The 26957-nt window shown below is 41.0% G+C and overlaps 3 protein-coding genes across 3 annotated transcripts in view; 2 read left to right on the plus strand and 1 right to left on the minus strand.

Moving 5' to 3' along the window:
- LOC133553184 (zinc finger protein OZF-like) overlaps positions 1-26957 on the minus strand; it is an 839429-nt gene that overhangs the window by 652913 nt on the left and 159559 nt on the right. The window lies entirely within an intron of this gene.
- Positions 5742-14927, plus strand: LOC133554437 (zinc finger protein OZF-like). Its single transcript, XM_061903254.1, has 2 exons — positions 5742-6096; positions 12597-14927. Exons 1-2 carry the CDS (start codon positions 5919-5921, stop codon positions 13652-13654), a joined length of 1236 nt encoding a protein of 411 aa, XP_061759238.1. The 5' UTR covers positions 5742-5918; the 3' UTR covers positions 13655-14927.
- Positions 16804-26957, plus strand: part of LOC133556501 (zinc finger protein 239-like) — a 10916-nt gene continuing 762 nt past the window's right edge. Inside the window, exons 1-2 of the mRNA XM_061906517.1 lie at positions 16804-17113; positions 26614-26957. The exon at positions 26614-26957 is cut by the window's right edge and continues 762 nt beyond it. Coding sequence (XP_061762501.1) covers positions 17011-17113; positions 26614-26957 — 447 coding nt within the window. The 5' untranslated portion in view covers positions 16804-17010. The remainder of the gene's footprint in view (positions 17114-26613) is intronic.

Here is a 26957-nt window from a genome sequence, read left to right on the forward strand (position 1 = left end):
GGTGGCATCCTGACCAGATGCCCGAACCACCTCATCTGGCTCCTCTCGATGTGAAGGAGCAGCGGCTTTACTTTGAGTTCCTCCCGGATGGCAGAGCTTCTCACCCTATCTCTAAGGGAGAGACCCGCCACACGGCGGAGGAAACTCATTTGGGCCGCCTGTACCCGTGATCTTATCCTTTCGGTCATGACCCAAAGCTCATGACCATAGGTGAGGATGGGAACGTAGATCGACCGGTAAATTGAGAGCTTTGCCTTCCGGCTCAGCTCCTTCTTCACCACAACGGATCGATACAACGTCCGCATTACTGAAGACGCTGCACCGATCAAAAATCCTATCTCAAAAAATTTGAATATTTCCTCAGACCAAGTAAAAAAAAACGATTTATAACAGCAAAATAAAATTAAACATTAGAAAATGTCAATTAATGCACTCAGTACTTGGTTGGGAATCATTTTGCACGGATTACTGCCTCAGTGCGGCGTGGCATGGAGGAAATCAGCCTGTGGCATTGCTGAGGTGTTATGGATGCCCAGGATGCTTCAATAGTGGCCTTTAACTCATTTGCATTATTGGGTCTGGTGTCTTTCAGCTTCTTCTTCACAATACCCCACAAATTCTCTATGAGGTTCAGGCCAGGGGAGTTGGCAGGCCAATAGAGGACAGTAATGCCATGGTCAGTACACCAGTTACTGGTGTGGTTTTGGCACTGTGAGCAGGTGCCAGGTCATGCTGGAATATGAAATCATCATCTCCATAGAGCTTTTTAACAGAAGGAAGCATGTAGTACTCTAAATATCCACACAATATGGCAATATCGCAGTCGGATAGTTTATATATCAATGATGAAATATTAACATTGCAACACATGCCAATACAACCATTTTAGTTTACTAAATTACAATTTTAAATTTCCCGCGGCGTTTCCTGTTGAAAAACTTTGCGGAATGATTACGCGTGTTTGTGACGTTATTGGTTGGAGGCGACATATTAGCCTAGCACCACTTAGCTAAAAATCGTCTCTCTTCATCGTGCAATTACACAGTATTTTGGACATCTGTGTTGCTGAATCTTTTGCAATTTGTTCTATTAATAATGAAGTCAAAGTAGAAAGATGGAGGTGGGAAGCTTTTAGCCTTTAGCCACACAAACACACGGTGTTTCCTTGTTTAAAATTCCCGGAGGTGAAGCTTTACTATGGATCAGAGCGGTCAAGCGAACATGGATCCCGACTACATGTCAAACGGCAGTTTTTGGTGAGAAAATTGTGGTAATAAGTCGCCTCTTACCGGAGATCAGCGGAGCCAGCGTCCTCCTGCAGCTGCCGTGACTTCTCTCAGAGACTCTGGCGTCAAAACACCCATGGCCACACCCCTCTGACTTTAAGGTACTATTTAACTCACTAAAACACTAGCAACACAATAGGCAGATAAGGGATTTCCCAGAATTATCCTAGTAAATGTGTCTAAAAACATCTAAATCGCTCTCACTGCCCTTGCCTTTTTCTTTTTTTTAACTTTTTTTTCTAGGCCTTCACTCTAAATTTCCTCATCCACGAATCTTTCATTCTCGCTCAAATTAATGGGGCAATTGTCGCTTTCTCGGTCCAAATAGCTCTAGCTGCTGGTGGCCATGATTGTAAACAATGTGAGGATGTGAGGAGCCCTACAACCCGTGACGTCGCGCGCACATCGTCCGCTACTTCCGGTACAGGCAAGGCTTGTTTATTAGCGACCTAAAGTTGCGAACTTTATCATCGATGTTCTCTACTAAATCCTTTCAGCAAAAATATGGCAATATCGCGAAATGATCAAGTATGACACATAGAATGGACCTGCTATCCCCGTTTGAATAAGAAAATCACATTTCAGTAGGCCTTTAAGTAAGTGGCCAACAAAGACGATTATTTTGTTTTCATGTTGGTGTCAAAGAAAAAGGTAAATGGTGACGTCACAGGCCAGTTTTGACACAGCAGTTTGGCTCCAGTCGCCAACACACACCGAGCAGGCATCTTGTCAGTGCAGCAGATAACTAAAGTCAGTGTACAAAAGTGAAAGTAGAAGTCTTCTGCTGTCTATGGTTGCAATAAGAGCAATATTTCAATCAATCAATCAATCAATCAATGTTTACTTATATAGCCCTAAATCACTAGTGTCTCAAAGGGCTGCACAAACCACTACCACATCCTCGGTAGGCCCACATAAGGGCAAGGAAAACTCACACCCAGTGGGACATCGGTGACAATAATGACTATGAGAACCTTGGAGAGGAGGAAAGCAATGGATGTCGAGCGGGTCTAACATGATACTGTGAAAGTTCAATCCACAATGGATACAACACAGTTGCCATTTATGTCAGCGTCTTTGTTTCCTCACTGAGTGCAGCAGGCACGTGCACACATAAGGCCCTATGGGTTCTTGAGCTCCTGCCCTTTTTTTGCCTTGTCTTAAAAAGTGCCCTCTGAATGTGTGTGTGTTTTTTCCTTAAACAACATTAATAAATTCCTGTCGGGGATGTAAAAACAATGAGTTAGCTTTTAGATATGCAAAACAAGCAAGCTCTAAAACAGAAGTAAACATGGAGATTAAGCACATAAATTAATTAAGCACATCAATCAATCAATCAATGTTTACTTATATAGCCCTAAATCACTAGTGTCTCAAAGGGCTGCACAAACCACTACGACATCCTCGGTAGGCCCACATAAGGGCAAGGAAAACTCACACCCAGTGGGACGTCGGTGACAATGATGACTATGAGAACATGATACTGTGATACTGATGATACTGATGACTATGAGAACATATGAGAACATGATACTGTGAAAGATCAATCCATAATGGATCCAACACAGTCGCGAGAGTCCAGTCCAAAGCGGATCCAACACAGCAGCGAGAGTCCCGTTCACAGCGGAGCCAGCAGGAAACCATCCCAAGCGGAGGCTGATCAGCAGCGCAGAGATGTCCCCAGCCGATACACAGGCGAGCAGTACATGGCCACCGGATCGGACCGGACTCCCTCCAAAAAGGAGAGTGGGACATAGAAGAAAAAGAAAAGAAACGGCAGATCAACTGGTCTAAAAAGGGAGTCTATTTAAAGGCTAGAGTATACAAATGAGTTTTAAGGTGAGACTTAAATGCTTCTACTGAGGTAGCATCTCTAACTGTTACCGGGAGGGCATTCCAGAGTACTGGAGCCCGAAATGAAAAAGATCTACATAAATTAATTAATAATTAAGCACATAAATTAATTAATAAATTCCTGTCAGGGATGTAAAAACAATGAGTTAGCTGATAGATATGCAAAACAAGCAAGCACTAAAACAGAAGTAAACATGGAGTAAAGCACAGTAAAGAAGTGAAGAGCAGAATTAAGATAGAACACTAATAAAAAGTGGCAGGATAATTGGAATAAGGAAAAAAAAGGTAGAGAGTATTACAAAGTCCAGAGGAGAGTAGGTGTCATGAGAGGAGGGAGGGGGGGGGGGGGGGGGGATGGGAAGGAAGAAGACATTATTACAAGAATGCAGAGGTGGGTAGTAACGCGCTACATTCACTCCGTTACATCTACTTGAGTAACTTTTGGGATAAATTCTACTTCTAAGAGTAGTTTTTATGCAACATACTTTTACTTTTACTTGAGTATATTTATAGAGAAGAAACGCTACTTTTACTCCGCTCCATTTATCTACATTCAGCTGGCGACTCGCTACTTTTTTTTTAATCGATCTGTTAATGCACGCTTTGTTTGTTTTGGTTTTGTCAGACACGCATTCAAAGTATGGACTGCGCATGCTTGCGTTTCACCAATCACATGCAGTCACTGGTGACGTTGGCCCAATCAAAATGGAGCCAGGTGGTCACGTGACCGTCCCACGTAGAACCCGGCATGTTGAACAATTTATTGGGGTGTTACCATTTAGTGGTCAATTGTACGGAATATGTACTGTACTGCAATCTACTAATACAAGTTTTAATCAATCAATGAATGCCTCCTGAGCCTATGGTGCTGTTAAGTTATTGTGGCTCAATTTGCCTTAATTTTTATTTTATTCTAATGTATTATTAGGTAATATATATTATTGTTTTAATTGCTTAAGAGATATTCCTGGCTCTGAATTTGCTCATTGCTATTTTTATGTTTCTGTGCATTATTTGTTGCCGTAATCATTAAACAAACAGGTTACTCCTCAGTTATTTGGGCGGCATAGCTCGGTTGGTAGAGTGGCCGTGCCAGCAACTTGAGGGTTGCAGGTTCGATTCCCGCTTGTGCCATCCTAGTCACTGCCGTTGTGTCCTTGGGCAAGACACTTTACCCACCTGCTCCCAGTGCCACCAACACTGGTTTAAATGTAACTTAGATATTGGGTGTCACTATATAAAGCGCTTTGAGTCGTTTGAGAAAAGCGCTATATAAATATAATTCACTTCACTCAGTACTTGAGTAGTTTTTTCACAACATACGTTTTAGTATAAAATACTACACGGTCTAGCTCCATCCTATCTTGCCGATTGTATTGTACCATATGTCCCGGCAAGAAATCTGCGTTCAAAGGACTCCGGCTTATTAGTGATTCCCAAAGCCCAAAAAAAGTCTGCGGGCTATAGAGCGTTTTCCGTTCGGGCTCCAGTACTCTGGAATGCCCTCCCGGTAACAGTTCGAGATGCCACCTCAGTAGAAGCATTTAAGTCTCACCTTAAAACTCATTTGTATACTCTAACCTTTAAATAGACTCCCTTTTTAGACCAGTTGATCTGCCGTTTCTTTTCTTTTTCTTCTATGTTCCACTCTCCCTTGTGGAGGGGGTCCGGTCCGATCCGGTGGCCATGTAATGCTTGCCTGTGTATCGGCTGGGGACATCTCTGCGCTGCTGATCCGCCTCCGCTTGGGATGGTTTCCTGCTGGCTCCACTGTGAACGGGACTCTCGCTGCTGTGTTGGATCCGCTTTGGACTGGACTCTCGCGACTGTGTTGGATCCATTGTGGATTGAACTTTCACAGTATTATGTTAGACCCGCTCGACATCCATTGCTTTCCTCCTCTCTAAGGTTCTCATAGTCATTATTGTCACCGACGTCCCACTGGGTGTGAGTTTTCCTTGCCCTTATGTGGGCCTACCGAGGATGTCGTGGTGGTTTGTGCAGCCCTTTGAGACACTAGTGATTTAGGAATGTATAAGTAAACATTGATTGATTGATTGATTGACTTTTACTCAAGTAAATATTTGGGTGACTACTCCTTACTTTTACTTGAGTAATAAATCTATAAAGTAACAGTACTCTTACTTGAGTACAATTTCTGGCTACTCTACCCACCTCTGCTAGAATGAGATTAGGACATACATATCTAAATAGTTCACTAAAATTGACAGGAAAACATACTACAGGACTGTGTGATTTTTGCCATCAGATAGAAAATGTTGACCATGTTTTAATAAAATGTAGGAAATACAATAGAGAAAGAGAAATACTAGAAAGTAAGTTAGCAAAAGAGAATATTAGGTTAGTAATATGAGATATATTAGGATTGCATTCAGAAAGCATCGGATATAAAGCAATATACACATATTTAAAAAAACACTGGGTTAAATAAAAGAATATAGAGTGGAGATCCATCTCGGTCCACACTCCATCACAGTAGGTGGCGCTAATGCACACCAAAAGGTTGCTTGGCAACCGCTATGAAAAACAAAAGAAGAAGAAGTTGCAAATTTAAGGCGCATGCGCAAACATATGGAACAGTGGTCCAAGTCCAAGATGGCGGACTAAGCGACGTGGCTTTCCGGATTTACGATCTTATAGATTCAAAGATAGCATCAAATACCTTAACTATTCACATTTTCTTAAGCCCACGAAACGGACTAAGAGTTAGGAGCGACGGCGTGTTAGCTGAAGTGAAGATTGAAGACGTGCTAGAAGATGGACGACTACTGCTATGCTAAGATGGCGACGTCATGTCAAAGAGAAAGTGAAAGAGAATCAGCGCCACCAACTTCCAGCAAATCACCGACGGAGATAAAGACGAAGACCGAAGAAAAAGCTGAGCGTCATACAAATCAAGACAGTAGAAAATGTATGCTGTGTTCAAACACTAATGGTAAGAAAAGCTAGCTGGTGCTGTTTTTGTTTTATTTTTGGTTTGAAAAATGTCACTGAGAGCAAGTTACAAACATCTGAACCCCTTTAACCCTTGTGCCACGTTCATATTGATGTTGAACTTATCCCAATAAACATCTGTTCAGCATTTGAACATTAAAGTGTTTGTGAGGCATTAAAAGCCACAAAATGCAAGGGGTCCATCAGACCCTCCAACGCTGGCTGAGTAACAACAATATGAACATTGCACGGAACATTTATCTGCCAGTTTCTGCATCTCACAGGGATTCTTCTTTTGTGTTTCTGCACCTGCGGTTCCCACACAAAGTTGCAACATTGTTTCTCAACACTGTCTGCTCTCATTTTCTCGCACATTTGACCCTCTGATGTTCTGTGTGCCTACACTCTGTCATTCTTCCTGTCTTGGCCTGCTGTGTGTGTGCGTGTGGTAAACAGAACATCAATTTCCACACTTCTATTCGCCCCGGGTCCAGTGGACCTGGACATCTTATACCGTATTTCCTTGAATTGCCGCCGGGGGCGCTAATTAATTTAAAACCTTTTCTCACTCCTGCGCTTACCAAAGGCAAGCGGTAAAAGTAAGCATGCGCTAATTAGTTTAAAACCTCTTCTCACTCTTGTACTTACCAAAGGCATGCAGTAAAAATTTGGTGATCATGAAAAGCACATTTAATGGAAAAAAATATATATTATTATGGTCTTACCTTTACTTATAAATGAAGTCCACACCAGCTCCTTCTGATCAAAAGCATTAATAACTTGTTTATAAAAGTATTCCTTATCATTCTTCAGTTTTAAAAGTCTCTTTGTCTCGATGGAGATCTTCCTTTATTACCTCCTTCTTTGAGTGAAAGTCCAGTTTAGAAAACTGCTATCAGATCGCTGCTATCAGTTAGCTGGGCTCCTCAAGTGCGGGCGACGGCAGAATTATCCTCGTACAACTCCCCCTCCCGTTCTGCGCCGTGGGTGATCTCTTTATCCAACCGCTGCCATCATGAAGTGTTATTTTATAAATAATACACTGGGTATTTAGGACTGGAACATGCTTTATTTCGGCCCGGTTGTTTACATAGCCAGCATAGGAGTGTTACGTCCTTAAAGGTCCGTCGTGCACCCCCCGCGTCAAATCCGTTCCCAGCACATATCACGTCACTCGTTGTCACTTCTTCTGCAGCCGAGTCGTCGCAAGAAGGATCACTAGCGCCCTCTACCACCAGGAGGCGGGAGTCATTTAATGACTCATATTTGACACACACAGCTACGGTATATTAATAAAACATAGTTGCTTACTGTCAGTGAGTGTCAGTTAGAAAAAAAATGTAATTGGATAATTTTTCTTTTAATTAAAACTGGAATCGGGTCCCACAGACCCAAACACCACACAAGGGTTAAATATATAGACTTAGACTTCCTTTTATTGTCATTGAAATTTGAACTTTGCAATACAGATAAGAACGACATTTTGTCGCATTAGCTCATGGTAGTACAGGATAAAAATTAATAAGGAGCAGACATAAATAAATAGATTACTGTACAAATAAGTATATTGCACTTTTGCATATGCCCCCAAGTTTATGGATGTATGTTATATTGTCTTTATATTACAGCCAGTTCATCCATTTTTGAGGGGATTTTTACGATGCGTTCAAGGGAAGAAGCTGTTACAGAACCTGCAGGTTCTGCTACAGAGGCTGCAGAACCTCTTTTTAGAGTCCAGCAGTAAAAAACAGTCCTTGGTGGGGGTGGATAATAGGAGACATATGCAGATTTTCTGAGCCCTGGTCAGGCAGCGGCTTTTTGACATCTCCTGGATCGGAGGAAGAGGAGTCCTGATGATCTTTTCCGCCATCCTCACCACTCTCTGCAGAGACTTCCAGTCTGAGGCACTGCAGGCTCCAGTCCAGACAGAGATGCAGGTGGTCTCTATCAATCAATCAATGTTTACTTATATAGCCCTAAATCACTAGTGTCTCAAAGGGCTGCACAAACCACCACGACATCCTCGGTAGGCCCACATAAGGGCAAAGAAAACTCACACCCAGTGGGACGTCGGTGACAATAATGACTATGAGAACCTTGGAGAGGAGGAAAGCAATGGATGTGGAGCGGGTCTAACATGATACTGTGAAAGTTCAATCCACAATGGATCCAACACAGTCGCGAGAGTCCAGTCCAAAGCGGATCCAACACAGCAGCGAGAGTCCCGTTCACAGCGGAGCCAGCAGGAAACCATCCCAAGCGGAGGCGGATCAGCAGCGCAGAGATGTCCCCAGCCGATACACAGGCAAGCAGTACATGGCCACCGGATCGGACCGGACCCCCTCCACAAGGGAGAGTGGGACATAAAAGAAAAGAAACGGCAGATCAACTGGTCTAAAAAGGGAGTCTATTCAAAGGCTCTATAGTGCCTCTGTAGAATGTGCTGAGAATGGGGGGAAGGGGCTTTGCTCTTTTCATCTGACGCAAAAAACGCATTCACTGCTGAGCTCTTTTTACAAGAGCTCCGGTGTGTAGAGACCAGGTCAAATTGTCAGTTATCTGCACCCCCAGGAACTTGGTGCTGCTTACCATCCCCACCACTGTGCTGTTGATGAAGAGTGGGGCGTGGCTGGACCTGTGCTTCCTGAAGTCGACGATGATCTCCGTGGTCTTGACGACGTTCAGGACCAGGTTGTTGGTTCTGCACCAGTCAACCAGATGTTTCATCTCCTCCCTGTAATCCATGTCGTCGTCACGGACGAGGCCCACTACTGTTGTGGAGTCCGCATACTTCACAATGTGGTTAGTAGTGGACCTGGCGCAGCAGTCCTGGGTCATCAATGTGAACAACAGGGGACTCAGGACGCAGCCCTGGGGGGAGCCGGTGCTCAGGGAGATGGCACCGGAGGTGTTGTCGCCCACTCTCACAGACTGGGGGGTACTGAATCCAAGGGGGGCCAGTTTGCTCACCAAGTGCTGCGGGATGATGGTGCTGAACGCCGAGCTGAAGTCCAGAAACAACATCCGCACGTGTGTGTCCTTTCCTTCCAGGTGTTCTAAGCTCAGGTGGAGTGCAGAGGAGATGGCGTCCTCTGTGGAGCGGTTAGGGTGATAAGCAAACTGGTATGGGTCGAATGTGGAGGGAAGTCTGGAGACAATGTATTCCTTTACCAGCCTCATTATGATGGGGGTTAGTGCCACTGAGGGAGGAGATTGTGGTTTTTTTTAGGCACTGGAATGATTGTGGCCGTCTTAAAACATGATTGTACCACAGCCTGGGTCCTAGCCAGCTGGTCTCCACATCCCTTAAGCACCTTGCCCGGAATGTCATCAGGTCCCGGTGCTTTTCGGGGGTTCACTCTCCTCAGGGTTCTCCGGACATCTGCTGTGTCCAGGTTGAGCGGCTGCTCATCATGGCGAGGGATGGATTTCCTGGCCGGAGTGGTGTTAAGTGGCTCAAACCTCGCAAAGTGCTTGTTGAGGAAGCTGATGCGGTTGTCATGGAGACGGGGGGCAGCTTTATAGTCCGTGATGATCTGTATGCCCTGCCACATTCGTCTAGTGTTCCTGAAGAAGTCCTGCACTTTCTGACTGAGCACGCTTTGCAACCCTAGTGGCAAGGTTCAGGTTAGCTCTGGCTGTTTTTAATGCTACCATGTCCCCAGACTTAAAAGCCTTGTTCCGAGCCTTCAGCATGGCACGTACCTCACTGTTCACCCAGGGCTTCTCGTTGGCCCGTGAACACGTCCAACTATCTTCCCATTATTGCACCAGTTGTTGTTGATGTATAAACAAACACCACCTCCTCGGGATTTACCTGTGAGAGTCCTGCTCCTGTCCGACCAAATCAATGTTAGCTCCTCGATGCTAACTGCCTCCTCCGAAACAAATGGTTTCAGCCACGTTTCTGTGAAAAATATGGTGCAGCAGTCCCTCATCTCCCGTCTTGCATTTAAATCCAGCGTGAAGTAGTCCAGTTTGTTCCGTAGGGAGCAGACATTTGAGAGCAGGATGGAACGAAGCGATGTTCTGTGAGGATTAGCTTTTAGCTTTGTTGTTAGTTCCTTGTTTCTGCTTTCGATCACACCGCTTACGTCCCCTCTGTCGACAGTTCCCGCTAGTACTCGACTCCGCTGCTTCACAAGTCGCTGGATGTAGCCGGCGTAGTATTCCCATGCTCGCGAGGAGGTCCAACTTATACGCATCTTTTGGTCCAAAACGGCCCGATCCATTACATCCAAAATTGTCTGGCGGTCGTATGTTACCACGGAGTGACCACGCTGGCAGCCAGCCTAGAAAGTGACAGAATTTACTGGTATATTTGCCAAAAATGTTCTATTTCTACCATGAGCCTCTGCAGCCGCAGCTGAGCAGGGCGCCGCCATCCTGAGTCTGACATTATATTCAACTATTCATGATTTATGGTTGCCACTCCTGGTCTGTGCTTTAAGATAAGTACAATTATTAATGAAGTACTAAAAACAAAACTATGGATAAATGTACACAGATAAGCCATGTAGCATGTAAAACACATTTATTAAAGACAAAAAAAAAAATTGTAGGAATTTGTTACAAAATGTAGTCATTTGACTTGCATTAGTTGACTGCTAATTGGGCAGTTTTAACTTTGGCATCAAGTTCTACGTATCTACATGTGCACAGCAGGGGAGCTGGTTAACTTCTGAGAGTAGTATGTGTGTTTGTGACAATGTCAACCTGTTGTCTGAGTGACGTCAGTGAGTGAGTGGGCGAGTAAGGAGAGAGCAGCGGGACAGGTGTAACAACTACATTATACCTGTCACTATTTAAACTACTTGTGCAGATCTGAATGCTTATTATTTAAAGGCCTACTGAAAGCCACTACTACCGACCACGCAGTCTGATAATTTATGTATCAATGATGAAATATTAACATTGCAACACATTGCAACGCATTTGTAAATTTCTCGCCAAAGTATCCTGCTGAAACGTCTCGGTATGATGATGCGTGCGCGTGACGTCATCTTTTGTAAAGGACATTTTGTTCCAGCATCGTTCCCAGCTATAAGTCGTCTGTTTTCATCGCATAAATCCACAGTATTCTGGACATCTGTGTTGCTGAATATTTTGCAATTTGTTCAATGAACAATGGAGACAGCAAAGAAGAAAGCTGTAGGTTGGAAGCGGCCACCTTTAGCAACACAGACACAGCCAGTGTTTCATTGTTTACATTCCCGAAAGATGACGGTGAAGCTTTACTATGGAACAGAGCGGTCAAGCGAACACGGTTGGATTGGACCACACACACAATGTACAGTGTATTATGCATCGATCATTTCGGAAGATCGTGTTTCGAAGAGGGTCCCTTGCGAAGGGCAGAGATGGGCATCTTCACCATCCGTCGACTGGTGCTGAAGATAGGTGTGGGGCCGACCTTCAGGTTGTACAGGTACCACCTTATAATCTCACTAAAACACTAGTAACACAATAAGCAGATAAGGGATTTTCCAGAATTATCCTATTAAATTTGTCTAATAATATCTGCATCGCTCCCACTGTATAGTCTTTTTTTTTCTAGTCCTTCACTCTCACTTTCCTCATCCACGAATCTTTCATCCTCGCTCAAATAAATGGGGAAATCGTCGCTCTCTCGGTCCGAATCGCTCTCGCTGCTGGTGGTCATGATTATAAACAATGTTCAGATGTGAGGAGCCCTACAACCCGTGACGTCACACTCACCTCGTCCGCTACATCCGGTATAGGCAAGGCTTTTTTATTAGCAACCAAAAGTGGCGAACTTTATCGTGGATGTTCTCTACTAAATCCTTTCAGCAAAAATATGGCAATATCGCGAAATGATCAAGTATGACACATAGAATGGACCTGCTATCCCCGTTTAAATAAGAACATCTCATTTCAGTAGGCCTTTAAATGTTGACCTAAGTGTGAAGCAAAGGTGCTAATACTAATCACCACATTTGGCGAGGCCTGTTTTAAAGCAGCTGTTGTGAGAGTAGTGTGTGTGTGTGTGCACCTTTAAGAGTGGCAGCATGTGGGGCGAGTAAGTGAGCGGGCGAGTGAGGAGAGGTAGTGGTAGCATGTGCAGGAGTGTTAATAGCATGGTGGATGTCCGCTTGTGCCTGTGGAAATAATAAATAAAGTGAACAAGTTGTAACTAATCGACAGCTTCGTCCTTCTGACCAAAGAGCGGAGCTTTATGGACCCAGTGTTACTCCCGACAAAACATTGTTGCCTTTCTTCCTCTCCACGATGTTATTGCTTGTATGCACTTTGTGTGTGCGTTTTGACACACTCAACATCATGCGCCTCGGCTCTGTAGTCACCGCCGCACAGCTGTATTCAGATGAAAGAACGGTACCAGTAATTTTCAAAGGTGGTGTAGTACCGACTTCAATTGATTAGTGCCACAATACTTTATTAGTAGCAGTATACTGTACAACCCTACTACACACACATACAGTACATGGAAGAAAGTGTGTTTTTGTTGTTTGTGTCTTGCAGACGTCCAGCAGCTGATGGGTAATCCAGAAGAAGTTTCCCCTCAGTCAGGGGGGAGCTCCACTTTGAAGCAGGAGACTCCACAACCACCCTGCATTAAAAAGGAAGAGGAGGAACTCTGCATCACTCAGGAGGGAGAGTGTCTTCTAGGACCACAGGAAGTTGGTCTCACCCGGTTCCCACTGACTGTTGTCTCTGTGAAGACTGAAGATGATGAAGAGAAACCACAAGTAGACAACCTCTTAGCTCCACTATCAGATAGTGAGGCTGAAGACGAAGTTGAAGTAACTTTGAGCAGCGATACAGACTGTGAAGGTGATATGAGGACTCACACTGACAACAAACACTCTGAATGCTCTACAAAGACGAGAGGTCAAGCATGTTTGAGCTGCTCAGTTTGTGGCAAAATCCTTTCTCGAAATAGCTATTTGACTCGACACATGAGAATACACACAGGTGAAAAAACATTTAATTGTTCAGTTTGTGGCAAAAGCTTTTCTGTAAAGGGGTATTTGACCCAACACATGATAACACACACGGATGAAAAACCGTTTAATTGTTCAATTTGCGGCAAACAGTTTTCTGTTAAGAAGTATTTGACTAAACACGTGAGAACACACACAGGTGAAAAGCCTTTTAACTGTTCAGTTTGTGGCAAAAGCTTTTCTGTTAAGAGCCATTTGACTCGACACATGAGAACACATACAGGTGAAAAACCATTTAGTTGTTCAGTTTGTGGCAAAAGCTTTTCTGATAAAAGCACTTTGATTGACCACATGAGAACGCACACTGGTGAAAAACCATATAAGTGTTCATTTTGTGACAAACGCTTTTCTGTTAAGAGCAATTTGACTGGACACATGAGAATACACACAGGTGAAAAACCATTTAGTTGTCCAGTTTGTGGCAAAAGCTGTTCTGTTAAGTACACTTTGACTCAACACATGAGAACACACACAGGTGAAAAACCATATAAGTGTTCAGTTTGTGGCAAAAGCTTTTCTGTTAAGAGCCATTTGACTGGACACATGAGAACACACACTGGTGAAAAAGACATTTAGTTGTTCAGTTTGTGGTACGAGCTTTTATTTTAATAGCTCTTTGTGTCGACACATCCACCCTACCCAGGACCTCCTCACTGCTTCTTTCACAAATATCTGAGGTATTCATACAAACTTGGATTGTTTGAAGCATAATCTTATCCACTCATGACCCCATGTCTTCTCTGTATGTGAAACCTTCCTGAACAGTAAGATAGATGATGCTTCAAGTGCTTGGTTACTCCTTCTTCAGTCCAGGGACCTGGGGCCTCATGTGTCAAGTTTGTGCACAAGGTCAAAAACCTGCACTACACCCTTTTTCACGGCAAAATTGAACTGACATTGACGCATAAGTGATGCTGGGTAACTGTTTGCGTAACAAACTGCCAACTTTTCCTCCTCAGACTGATTAATGTGCAAATCAGAGACATATGAAAAATTACACCCACAACCCAACCCCCACCTCCCTCGACATTTGGGCATGACAGCTTCAATCAGGCCCGCAAGATGAGTTTGCGAAGAGTAAAATTCAGATGCATGTTTTTAATGAAAGAAACTGCTGTTCTAATTGTGTCCACTGGATGTCGCAAAAGCAATTCTGTTAGGCAAGCAACTAGTTTCCGGGGCGAGCAAGTATACCAAGTAAGAGGTACACGGTAAAGCGGGGCTGTGACTCCTCCCCCTCCACCCAACGTAAAAGAGGAGTAAAATAATCAATCAGTAACCCCACTTCAAATGCAGCATGAGACACTGCACACTGATATAGTTCTGTGAAAATGATTGTCTTCTGTGCAAATGTAAAGAAAGTGAACAGTGTGTGATTTACTGCAATACTGTCAGTCTTTCAACTTTTTATTTGTGCTTTGTTGGAATTGTTCACACATTGCAATGCTTTTATTTTTCTGTCAACACACATTATGTCTAGAAGACAGGAAGTAACTCAACACTCTTGAATAGTTTCTACCTCAGTGTGTATGGTTTGTTGAGTTAGCACAGGATTAATATGTGGAAATGACAAATGGGGTAGTTGATACATAGAATAGTTTTTATTTATGCTTTGTTTTGTTTTTTGTTTAATCCTAGATGGGTTGTGACTTAAAGTTTAATAGAAACACTGAGATAAAGTCTAAGTTCATTGTGTTCTTCAAGGTGTTTTTAAAAATGCACCATTTTTTCCCTCTAAATGTTTAACAAACTTGAATTGTTTTGTGAAGAGGATTATTTGTGATGTGTAGATTTTCAGAAAGTGCTTATTCTATTTTGGGCCAAAGTAAAATGAAGAAAACAATCTGAAGTTGTCGTAGTCGTATTTTTAAGTTATCATGCCATGATTTTACCCGTCCCCGCCACGTGGAAATAGATTTTCCTCCATGCGGCCCCTGAGCTAAAATGAGTTTGACAACCCTGCTGTAATCTGACTCATGTGAGCAGGTTACTGTATAAACACATTTTGTTATAAGTTATAAAAATGTGTTCAGTTCTCAGAGACACATCAATGTCAGTGTAGCTGCTGACAGAAGCAACATGTATATTTGATATATGATGTCATACTTGGTGAGAATAAATACATACAATGCATAAAGATACGTTCATATTGTACACATAATGTGATTAAAAAGCTATTTCCCTGGGTTAATTCATGCAAGTTTATGTTAACTTTAATTGTGTTACAAACCCATGTCAAGTGGGGAATGGATGTTTTGTTTCCGGTTTGGTCACATTGTTGGGGGGACAATTATTATGTGAGGGAATTAAGGAAGCAGCATGAGACGACAAGTTTTCCAATCAATCAATCAATCAATCAATATTTACTTATATAGCCCTAAATCACAAGAGTCTCCAAGGGCTGCACAAGCCACAAAGACATCCTCAGCTCAGATCCCACATCAAGGCAAGGAAAAACTCAACCCAACGGGACAACGAGAAACCTTGGAAAGGACTGCAGATGTTTATATATATATATATATATATATAAATGATAAATGGGTTGTACTTGTATAGCACTTTTCTACCTTCAAGATACTCAAAGCGCTTTGACACTACTTCCACATTTACCCATTCACACACACATTCACACACTGATGGAGGGAGCTGCCATGCAAGGAGCTAACCAGCACCCATCAGGAGCAAGGGTGAAGTGTTTTGCTCAAGGACACAACGAGGTTGGTACTAGGTGGGGATTGAACATTTAATTTCTTGTTCACGAGTGAGGGAAGAGTGGATCGTGAGATCGACAGGCGGATCGGTGCGGCGTCTTCATTAATGCGGACGTTGTACCGATCCGTTGTGGTGAAGAAGGAGCTAAGCCGGAAGGCGAAACTCTCAATTTACCGGTCGATCTACGTTCCCATCCTCACTTATGGTCATGAGCTTTGGGTCATGACCGAAAGGACAAGATCACGGGTTCAAGCTCTGCCATCCGGGAGGAACTCAAAGTAAAGCCGCTGCTCCTTCACATGGAGAGGAGCCAGATGAGGTGGTTCGGGCATCTGGTCAGGATGCCACCCGAACGCCTCCCTAGGGAGGTGTTTAGGGCACGTCCAACCGGTAGGAGGCCACGGGGAAGACCCAGGACACGTTGGGAAGACTATGTCTCCCGGCTGGCCTGGGAACGCCTCGGGATCCCCCGGGAAGAGCTAGACGAAGTGGCTGGGGAGAGGGAAGTCTGGGTTTCCCAGCTTAGGCTGTTGCCCCCGCGACCCGACCTCGGATAAGCGGAAGAAGATGGATGGATGGAATTTAATTTAATCCAAAAAAGGTCGAATTGGGATCTCTCATGGTTGGCAAGTATGAGTACAAGTCATCCTTCAATGAGGATATTACTGATAAAAGTCAAGAGGAAAAAAACGTCAAAAGGGTGAAATGCTATAATGTTGAAAATGTATACTGGGGTAGTGTGACTTTCACACTTTCACAAGACTTACTTTGTCAAACAACTTTCCGTTTGCTTGAACTCACTAAAAGACAGAATACAACATTGTCCATTTTTGTTTCATTTTTTATCGCCAAAGTATTTTGATATCAAAAATGTTTTTCGCGATAAGGAGCACTTCAATTATGAGTAATAAATGTAAGAAAAGATGAAAAGGGCTGCTAGTTGTTTAAAAGGTATTTTATTTTTTAAAGTGCAGTTGTCGACCGGAAGTTGCAAACTTCCGGCGCATGCGCAAACACATCGAACAGTGGCAAAACGGAAGGTCCAAGATGGCGGACTAAGCAGCGTGGCTTTCTGGAGAAGTTTCACATTCACGATCTTAAAGATTCAAAAAGAGCATCAAATACCTCAACTATTCGCCTTTTCTTAAGCCCACCACACGGACTTTGAGTGTGGAGCGACGGTGTGTTACCTGAAGTGAAGATTGAAGACGTGATAGAAGATGGACGACTACTGCTATGCTAAGATGGCGACGTCATGTCAAAGAGAAAGTGAAAGAGAATCAGCGCCACCAACGGAGAACAATCTGAAAAGCGAAGATGAAGGTGAGTGTGTTGCGTTCCCTCATTTGAAAGCTATTTGAATTCCAAGCCTGAAAACAGAAATTAGCCCACTTTGTTGAACAATGTAAACAAAGAACCTCGATCCAAAATGGCGGAAATGTGTGTTAGAAGTTGCCACAGTAGTAAACAGTAGGCAAGCAACGATACTTGGTATAATGTGACCGTGATCCAGTTTTTTAAATAATTTTCGATCAGACTTTTTGTTTGTGTCTGCAAAGTTTCTCATCCTCTGATACAACATGTACAAAAAAAATAAAAATTTCCAGACACTTTGTTTTTTTAAAGTAATTTTTGAGTTTGCAGATGAAAATATTTTGTCCCTGAAATAATCATTAAACGTGTTTAATGTGTTGGTACACATTATTTTACAGTACCTCAAATTCAAACTGCACTTTAATGTACTTTTATTAAATATAAAACTCCGCAATCAGGGCCTTTTTTAAAGCACTGGTAAAAAGCACTGACGTCTTCAAGTAATTAAAGAAATAATGTATTATTTGACCCGCGACCCCGAAAGGGAATAAGCGGTAGAAAATGGATGGATGGATGTATTATTTGAAAATATTGTTTAGTAAATGTTAACTGTAAATACAAATGTTATAGTATTCAGTACACCACTGTTTCCTGCAGAATGTTTGTGATGACAAGCAAAACAAAAAAAATGTAAACGGTTGTTCTCTTTACCTCCACTAAATGTACAGAAAAGAGGCAGAACTGTGGTCCTAAAACCAGGTACGGACCGAAGCGTGGGTTAGCTGTACCGTTACACCTCTAGTAAACACAATTATAGATATGAACTAAATGACAGTTGTCAGCTGTGAGCATATATTACCTCCATCAAACATGGCGGAAATGTCTGTTACAAGATACTGTGCTAGTAAATAGTAGGAATGCAACTGTACTCGCTGTTATCCTACACGGGACAATCCACCTTAATTCAAATAAAAAGTGATATCAAACGAGATTGGATGGTATATACTTTGTATTTTTTGTTTAGCACTTAGCAATAGTGCTAATTGCTTGATCTGCTTATCACTCAGCTTCTAAAACTTGTTGCTCATCCTCCTTATATTCAGGCTCAAAAATATAAGGTTCTGGATCATAATTTGTCCCAAAGTATTATTTGATGGCACTCATGAAGTCTGCCTTTATTACTAATAGTTGGTGGTGTTGTTGAAGGAAATAGTGAGTGTTGTGATGCGTCTGTGAAAATAATGCGCCACCGTTTTGCCTAAAATGCTGACAAGACGTAAATATTACATGTTATTATCAATGTGCCTGTTATTACACTACATATATACTTACAGTGTGTATATAAAAAGCTGCTGGAAGCTTTTGGATATCTTTTATAGTTTTTTATAGGCGAAATAGAGTGCGTCCCCATTACCTGCGTTGTTAGCTGACTTTTGCTAGCGTTTATTTAGGAGTTAGAATCAGTGACGGGACAATCTGACTGTAATAAAAAAAAAAGTGATATTAATCGAGATCGGATGCTACGCAAAAAATAATCTTGATCGTTTTTGTTGCCATATTGCCCAGCCCTATTCCATCAGCATTTCAGTTCAGTTTCAGCATTTGAGCAGTTTCTACAGAAATGACTTAAGTTCATACTTTGTATTTTTGGTTTATCACTTAGTAATGGTGCTAATTGCTTGATCTACTTATCACTCAGCTTCTAAAACAGGGGTCTCAAACTCAATTTACCTGGAGGCCACTTGATGCAGAGTCCAGGGTGAGGTTGGGCCGCAAGAAAATATTTCTTAAAATAAAAACAATTAAAAAGTATTTATTTTTATTTTCAACACAAAATAAACTCAAGATATAAATGAATAAAATGACAATTGCGCACCGCAACTTTCTCTGTGCAAATAAGACACGTCAACAAAGGAATATTGCATCTCCCACTTTTCCTGGAATTGTCTTAGAAAAAGACATGTTTGGGGTCGTGGAATATATTTGTATTTAGCCGATGCACGGAGAATAATGTTATTTCCGCGATATGTGTTGTTCCGCTTTTCCTCCCTACAGCAACACGGTGGTCAGCGGATAATAGCCGGAAAAGTACCGGGATAGCGAGCGCAAAAAAAGTGACAGCTCCCGGAGTGTTATCCGGCGTCATATAGAAATATATGAAGTGTTCATCGTGTGAGGCAATACAAATTGAACAATTAAAATACAAATAACTGTTTGAATTGGTCCAGGTTATCGTAACAAAACCCTCGTCTCCATGGCAATGTTTCTATCGCTTTGACTCATTTGCCGCTTATCCATTAATGCAGGGGTAGGCAACCCAGAATGTTGAAAAAGCAAAATTTGGACCCAAATAACAAAAATGTTCTTTGTTTGGAGCCAACGGGAGGGGGTGGAGTTTACATTTATGGTAGCACAATTAGTCCCGAACGGGCTAGCATCACGACTAACGTGTCACACATCTGATTTGCCCAGTGACTCTCTGTCGGAGTATCAGCGCTGGGGTCCAGTGCGCCACAGTTTTGTATAGTCGCTCCGTCCTTTGGCCTGGGGGGAGAGAGAAAGAGAGAGAGAGAGTTGTGGCTTGTGCGGCCCTTTGAGACACTTGTGTTTTAGGGCTATATAAATAAACATTGATTGATTGATTGATTGATTGATTGATTGATTGATTGAGAGAGTGAGCAGGCGGGCGAGTTAGGGAGGGAGGAAGTAGAAAAGCGGCAAAACGTTTCTCTGCTTAAGCAGGTGAGCCACATACCACTCCGTAATTGGTACATTCCTGTGGTTCCGCACACAACGCCGTCAAGCGACAGTCTTATAAAAACCCGCGGGCCGCACTAACATTAAACTTTCACATTAAGGTGGGTGCCGCGTGTCTGAAGCCCCTGTGCTAAAATTTGTAGCTCATCCTCCTTATATTCAGGCTCAAAAATATAAGGTTCTGGATCATAATTCGTCCCAAAGTCTTCTTTGATGGCACTCATGAAGTCTACTTTTATTAGGAATAGTTTGTGGTGTTGTTGAAGGAAATAGAGAAGGTTGTGATGCGTCTGTGAAAATATTGTGAAAATATGTAAATATTACATGTTATTATGAATGTTCCTGTTATTACAGTACTTATATACTTACAGTGTGTATATACAAATGTGCTGGAAGCTTTTGGATATTTCTTAGTTTTTTTATAGGCGAAATAGAGTGCATTCCCATTACCTGCATTGTTAGCTGACTTTTGCTAGCGTTTATTTATGAGTTAGAATCAGTGATGGGCAGTAGTGCACAACAAGTAGCGAAGCTATGTAGCTTAACTACAGTTCTCAGTAGCGTGGCATTAACTTAGCTGTTTTTCCACCCATGTCGTGACATAGCATCCATCAAACGCTACGAAGAGAGGAAATAGACTGCTAATCAAGGGCTGAAAAATAAAATACATATTGCTATAGTTGTTTTATTTTATTAATATGATTGTTTGTTATTTGTTACTAATGTAAACCTAGTTTTTGTTTTAGATTATATTTCAAATTGCTTTTTGGTGGTACTGTTTTTACGTTTTCAAATAAATTAACTTGATTGACTGATTGAGAAGTTTATTGACATCTTAAAGAATTAAATCCATGTAATGCTTTAAAAAGGCAAATGGATGGCACAAAAAGCCAAAATATTCATCACATTTGATACATTCAATCATAAAAGCTATATAACCTGTAACAAAGGGCTGAGCGATATGGTCTTTTTTTAATATCTCAATATTTTTAGGCCATATTGCGATATACGATATATATTACGATATTTTGCCTTGGCCTTGAACACTTGATACGTATAATCACAGCAGTATGATGATTCTATGTGTCTACATTAAAACATTCTTCTTCATACTGCATTAATATATGCTACTTTTAAACTTTCATGCAGAGAAGGAAATCACAACTAAGTCAATTGACCAAAAGCGTATTTATTAAAGTTATTAAGCAATGGCACAAACATTCATGTCATTTCCAAAACGTAAAGTGCAGGATTGTCAGACATTTTAAAGGGGAACATTTACACAATTTCAGAAGGATTAAAACCCAATAAAAATCAGTTCCCAGTGGCTTATTTTATTTTTCGAAGTTTTTTATTTTACATTACCCGTCCGGAATATCCCTAAAAAAAGCTTTAAAGTGCTTGATTTTCGCTATTTGCGAAGCCACTGTCCTTTTCCCTGTTTCGTCACATAGCGATTCCAATACAAACAAATGGTGGATAGCATAGCAATATTTAGCGACATTAGCTTGGATTCAGACTCGGATTTCAGCGGCTTAAGAGATTCAACAGATTACGCATGTACTGAAACAGATGGTTGGAGTATGGAGGCAGATAGCGAAAACGAAATTGAAGAATAAACTGAAGCTATTGAGCGAATAGCTATTGACGCTATTCGGCCATGCATGTCTGCTTTAGCATCACCGGTAAAATGTGCAGACCAACCGATCAGGATTTTCGCACTGACACTGGATCAACTTAAATTCGTCGATTGGTAAGTGTTTGTTTTGCATTAAATATGGGTGGAAGGAAACGCTGGATGCAAATACAACTACAAATGTACATAAACCTAGCCTAAATAGCATGTTAGCATCGATTAGCTGGCAGTCATGCCGCGACCAAATAGTTCTGATTAGCACATAAGTCAATAACATCAATAACCCTTACCTTTGTGATTTCATTGACTTTATCGTTGGGGATGCATCTGCTTTGATTGTGGCAAGATATCCTCTCATTCTTGCCATCTCTGTGCCATCTCTGTCGTAGCATCGCCGGTAAAAAACAAACGAGGGACTTTCGCATCTCTTGACACTGGATCAACTTAAATCTGTCGATTGCTAAGTGTTTGTTTGGCATTAAATGTGGATGGAGGGAAAGGCTGGATGTAAATATAGCTACAAATGAGGCATAATGCTGCAATATGTACCTATAGCTAGCCTAAATAGCATGTTAGCATCGATTATCATGCCGTGCTAATCGATGCAAATTCTACGTAAATCAACTTGAATCCCTCCCTGTTAGTGTTGTTACACCCTCCGACAACACACCGACGAGGCATGATGTCTCTAAGGTACCGTAAAACAGTCGAAAAAACGGAAAATAACAAAGCTGATTTGACTCGTTGCGTGTGATGTGGTAGGGAAAAATGGCGTTGACTACCTAGGTGACGTCACGTTTTGACGTCGTCGCTCAGAGAGCGATAAACAGAAAGGCATTTAATTAGGCAAAATTCACCCATTTCGAGTTCGGAAATCGGTTGAAAAGATATATGGTCTTTTTTCTGCAACATCAAGGTATATATTGACGCTTACATAGATCTGGTGATAATGTTCCCCTTTAAGTGTCAAATAAAAATGAGCTGCATAATAAGAAATCAAATAGTATTCGTCCTTCACTATGTGGTAAGTTACTAAGGTTATGAAATTCTCTTCATTCTATAGCGAGTGACTTTTTAAATGATGCTACATACTAGCAGGAATGCTACTTTTTACACCAACGCTTTTGCCCCACATTTGACAAATTACGGTTGTCTGTTCGACATATTCCTACTTGAGCCGAACCACCGCCAGACGATGGACCCCCTGCTGTTTTTATTGGGAATTAAGTCTTGCTTCATTTGTTACCAGATCCGCACCTTCTTTCTCTTGTATTCCCACTCGTACGGCTACGTTAGCAGCTAACGTAGCCCAGTCTGCTACCTCTCTGATGACATATGACATATGACGTGACAGTATGTGACGTGTGTAAGAATGTGCACCTGCTTGTCTGTGAGAAGGAGAGACAAGAAAGAGTGAGAAGAGCCTGAAGTTTAATCCCCGCAGCTAAAAGCAACTGTGTGAGAACATATACTCGAATATTACGATATAGTCATCTTCTGTATCGCACAGAGAAAAACCCGCGATATATCGATATATTGCCCAGCCCTACTCTAACATGTATAGAAAAAAATATGTACTTTTTTTTAAATAAATGATGTACATACAGTATATACAGTATACATATCAGGTGATTTGAAAAACAATACATACAAAAAATAAGGGGAGGTGAGGGGGGTTGTATACAGTTTGTACATGTTGACTCCAAGAGTGTGCAAAACAGAATCAGAAAATATATATACGCTATAACCACATATAAATATATATACACTATAACCACATATAAATATATATACACTATAACCACATATAAATATATATACACTATAACCACATATACGTGTGTGTATATATATATATATATATATATATATATATATATATATATATATATATATATATATATATATATATAGACTATAACCACATATAAATATATATAGACTATAACCACATATAAATATATATAGACTATAACCACATACAAATATATATACACTATAACCACATATAAATATATATACACTATGACCACATATAAATATATATACACTATAACCACATATAAATATATATACACTATAACCACATATAAATATATATACACTATAACCACATATAAATATATATACACTATAACCACATATAAATATATATACACTATAACCACATACAAATATATATACACTATAACCACATATAAATATATATATACACTATAACCACATTTACGTGTGTGTATATATATATATATATATATATATATATATATCTACACTATAGCCACATATAAATATATATACACTATAACCACATATAAATATATATACACTATAACCACATATAAATATATATATATATATATACACTATAACCACATATAAATATATATACACTATAACCACATATAAATATATATATATACACTATAGCCACATATAAATATATATACACTATAACCACGTGTAAATATATATACACTATAACCACATATAAATATATGTATATATATATATATATATATATATATATATATATATATATATATACACTATAACCACATATAAACCTGTTTTGGTTCAGATCAAGTAGAGATTGAGCTAAGCCATGATTTTATGGCAGTTTTAAAATTTAAAATTGTGTTATTTATCATGATTCCAAAATCACTCGAAATAATTGTGATTATTATGTTTTCCCATAATTGTCCAGCCCTACATGAGGTATTGGCAAGGACTTCACGATAAACTGTGTATATCGCTACTTGAGTCACGATACAATAGTCTATTGTGATATTGTGACATGGAGCTTTACTGCCATCTTTACAAAGTTTCTGAAAAATGTAAAAAAATAACTTAAAATATATGTATATATGTACACGAGATGCAAGTAATATTTTATTGGACAAAAACAATGTAATTCCTATGATCATTGCAATTGTACAGAAAGTGGATCTAATGTCTTGCATTTAATATCTAAAAAAGTTCTCCACTTCTTAAAGGGGAACATTATCAGCAGACCTATGTAAGCGTCAATATATACCTTGATGGTGCAGAAAAAACACCATCTATTTTTTAACCGATTGCCGAACTCTAAATGGGTGAATTTTGGCGAATTAAACGCCTTTCTGTTTATCGCGCTGGAGGCGATGACGTCAGAATGTGACGTCGCCGAGGTAACACACCCACCATTTTCATTTTCAACACATTACAAACACCGGGTCTCAGCTCTGTTATTTTCCGTTTTTTTGACTATTTTTTGGAACCTTGGAGACATCATGCCTCGTCGGTGTGTTGTCGGAGGGTGTAACAACACTAACAGGGAGGGATTCAAGTTGCACCACTGGCCCGAAGATGCCAAAGTGTCTGCCGCCAGACCCCCATTGAATGTGCCAGAGTGTCTCCACATTTGACCGGCGATGCTAAGGCAGACATGGCACAGAGATGTATGGATAACCTGCAGATGCATTTGCAACGATAGTCAACGAAATCACAAAGGTGAGTTTTGTTGATGTTGACTGCCAGCTAATCGATGCTAACATGCTACGCTAATCGATCATAACATGCTATTTACCGGCGGTGCTAAAGCAGACATGGAACAGAGATGTATGGATAACCTGTAGATGCATTTGCAACTATATTACGTTTCCTTCCACCCACATTTAATGCGAAAAAAACACTTACCAATCGAAGGATTTAAGTTGCTCCAGTGTCAAAAGATGCGAAAGTCCTGATCGTTTGGTCCGCACATTTTACCGGCGATGCTAACGCAGCTATTCGGCCATGCTATGGCTATGAATAGCGTCAATAGCTATTCGCTCAATAGCTTCAGTTTCTTCTCCAATATTTTCATACTCCAACCATCTGTTTCAATACATGCGTAATCTGTTGAATCGCTTAAATCGCTGAAATCCGAGTTTGAATCCGAGCTAATGTCACTATATCTTGCTGTGGTATTCCCATTGTTTGTTTACATTGGCAGCACTGTGTGACGTCACAGGGAAATGGCCAGTGTCTTCGCAGAGAGACGAAAATAAGGCACTTTAAAGCTTTATTTAGGGATATTCCGAGACCTGTAAAATTTTGAAAAAAACTTCAAAAAATACAACAAGCCACTGGGAACTGATTTTTTATTGTTTTTAACCCTTTTGAAATTGTGATAATGTTCCCCTTTAACTACAGACTTCTTTCAGAGAGATATTATCTTTTTTAGTTTTGCGATGTATTTCAATGTTGACTTTTCCCCAACTGTTAGTTTGTAGTATCCTAATGTCCATGGAAGCAGATGTTTTCTATTTTCTGTGATTCGAGCTGAACTTTTCTGAGTCTATAACAAGTCATGTAAACATTGACCCATCATTCTGGCAAGGCACTAAATGAATGGCCATGAAACACTAATGAAGTGAAGTGAAATTTATTTATATAACGCTTTTTCTCTAGTGACTCAAAGTACTTTACATAGTGTAACCCAATATCTAAGTTACATTTAAAGCAGTGTGGGTGGCACTGGGAGCAGGTGGGTAAAGTGCCTTGCCCAAGGACACAACGGCAGTGACTAGGATGGCGGAAGTGGGTTTCAAACCTGGAACCTTCAAGTTGCTGGCACGGCCGCTCTACCAGCTGAGCTATACCGCCCCTAGGATTGTCCCCAAACCAATAATTTAGCCCCAGTACTAAATGTATAGATACTTTTCTAAATAAAGGGAACTATGAAAAATGTCAATATTGGCTTTATTCTAAACAGAAAATCTTACACTACATTAAACACTCACAGTCAAAGAAACATTTTACAAGGTTAAAATACAAATTCAAAGGCAAATGTCCGGTTGTGCGCTGTAGGAATAATAAATAAAGTGACCAAGTTCTCCTGCCAACCAAAGAGATTTATGGACTCAGTGTTACCCCCGACAAAACATGGGCCCTGGAGGTAGTCACCACCACACAGCGGCATTCAGATGAAAGAACGGTACCGGTTCTTTTCAAAGGTGGTATAGTACCAATTTAAATGGATTAGTACCACAATACTTTATTAGTAGCAGTATACTGTACAACACTACTACACACACATACAGTACGTAGAAGAAAGTTTGTAAAGAGTGTTTGTGTTGTTTGTGTCTTGCAGACGTCCAGCAACTAATCGGTAATCCAGAAGAAGTTTCCCCTCAGTCAGGGGGGAGCTCCACTTTGAAGCAGGAGACTCCACAACCACCCTGCATTAAAAAGGAAGAGGAGGAACTCTGCATCACTCAGGAGGGAGAGTGTTTTCTAGCACGAGAGGAAGTTGATTACACCAAGTTTCCACTGACTATTGTCTCTGTGAAGACTGAAGATGATGAAGAGAAACCACAAATAGACAACTTCTTGACTCCACTATCAGATAGTGAGGCTGAAGACGAGGTTGAAGTAACTTTGAGCAGCGATACAGACTGTGAAGGTGATATGAGGACTCACACTGACAACAAACAC

This window comes from Nerophis ophidion, linkage group LG01 (genome assembly GCF_033978795.1).
Source record: "Nerophis ophidion isolate RoL-2023_Sa linkage group LG01, RoL_Noph_v1.0, whole genome shotgun sequence".
In the NCBI taxonomy this organism is placed as follows: domain Eukaryota; kingdom Metazoa; phylum Chordata; class Actinopteri; order Syngnathiformes; family Syngnathidae; genus Nerophis; species Nerophis ophidion.

Coding starts and splice junctions, on each gene's coding strand:
- LOC133554437 (XM_061903254.1), top strand. CDS start 5,919: ATGGACGACTACTGCTATGCTAAGATGGCGACGTCATGTCAAAGAGAA. Junction 6,097..12,596: donor GCTGTGTTCAAACACTAATG/GTAAGAAAAGCT, acceptor TGTGTCTTGCAG/ACGTCCAGCAGCTGATGGGT.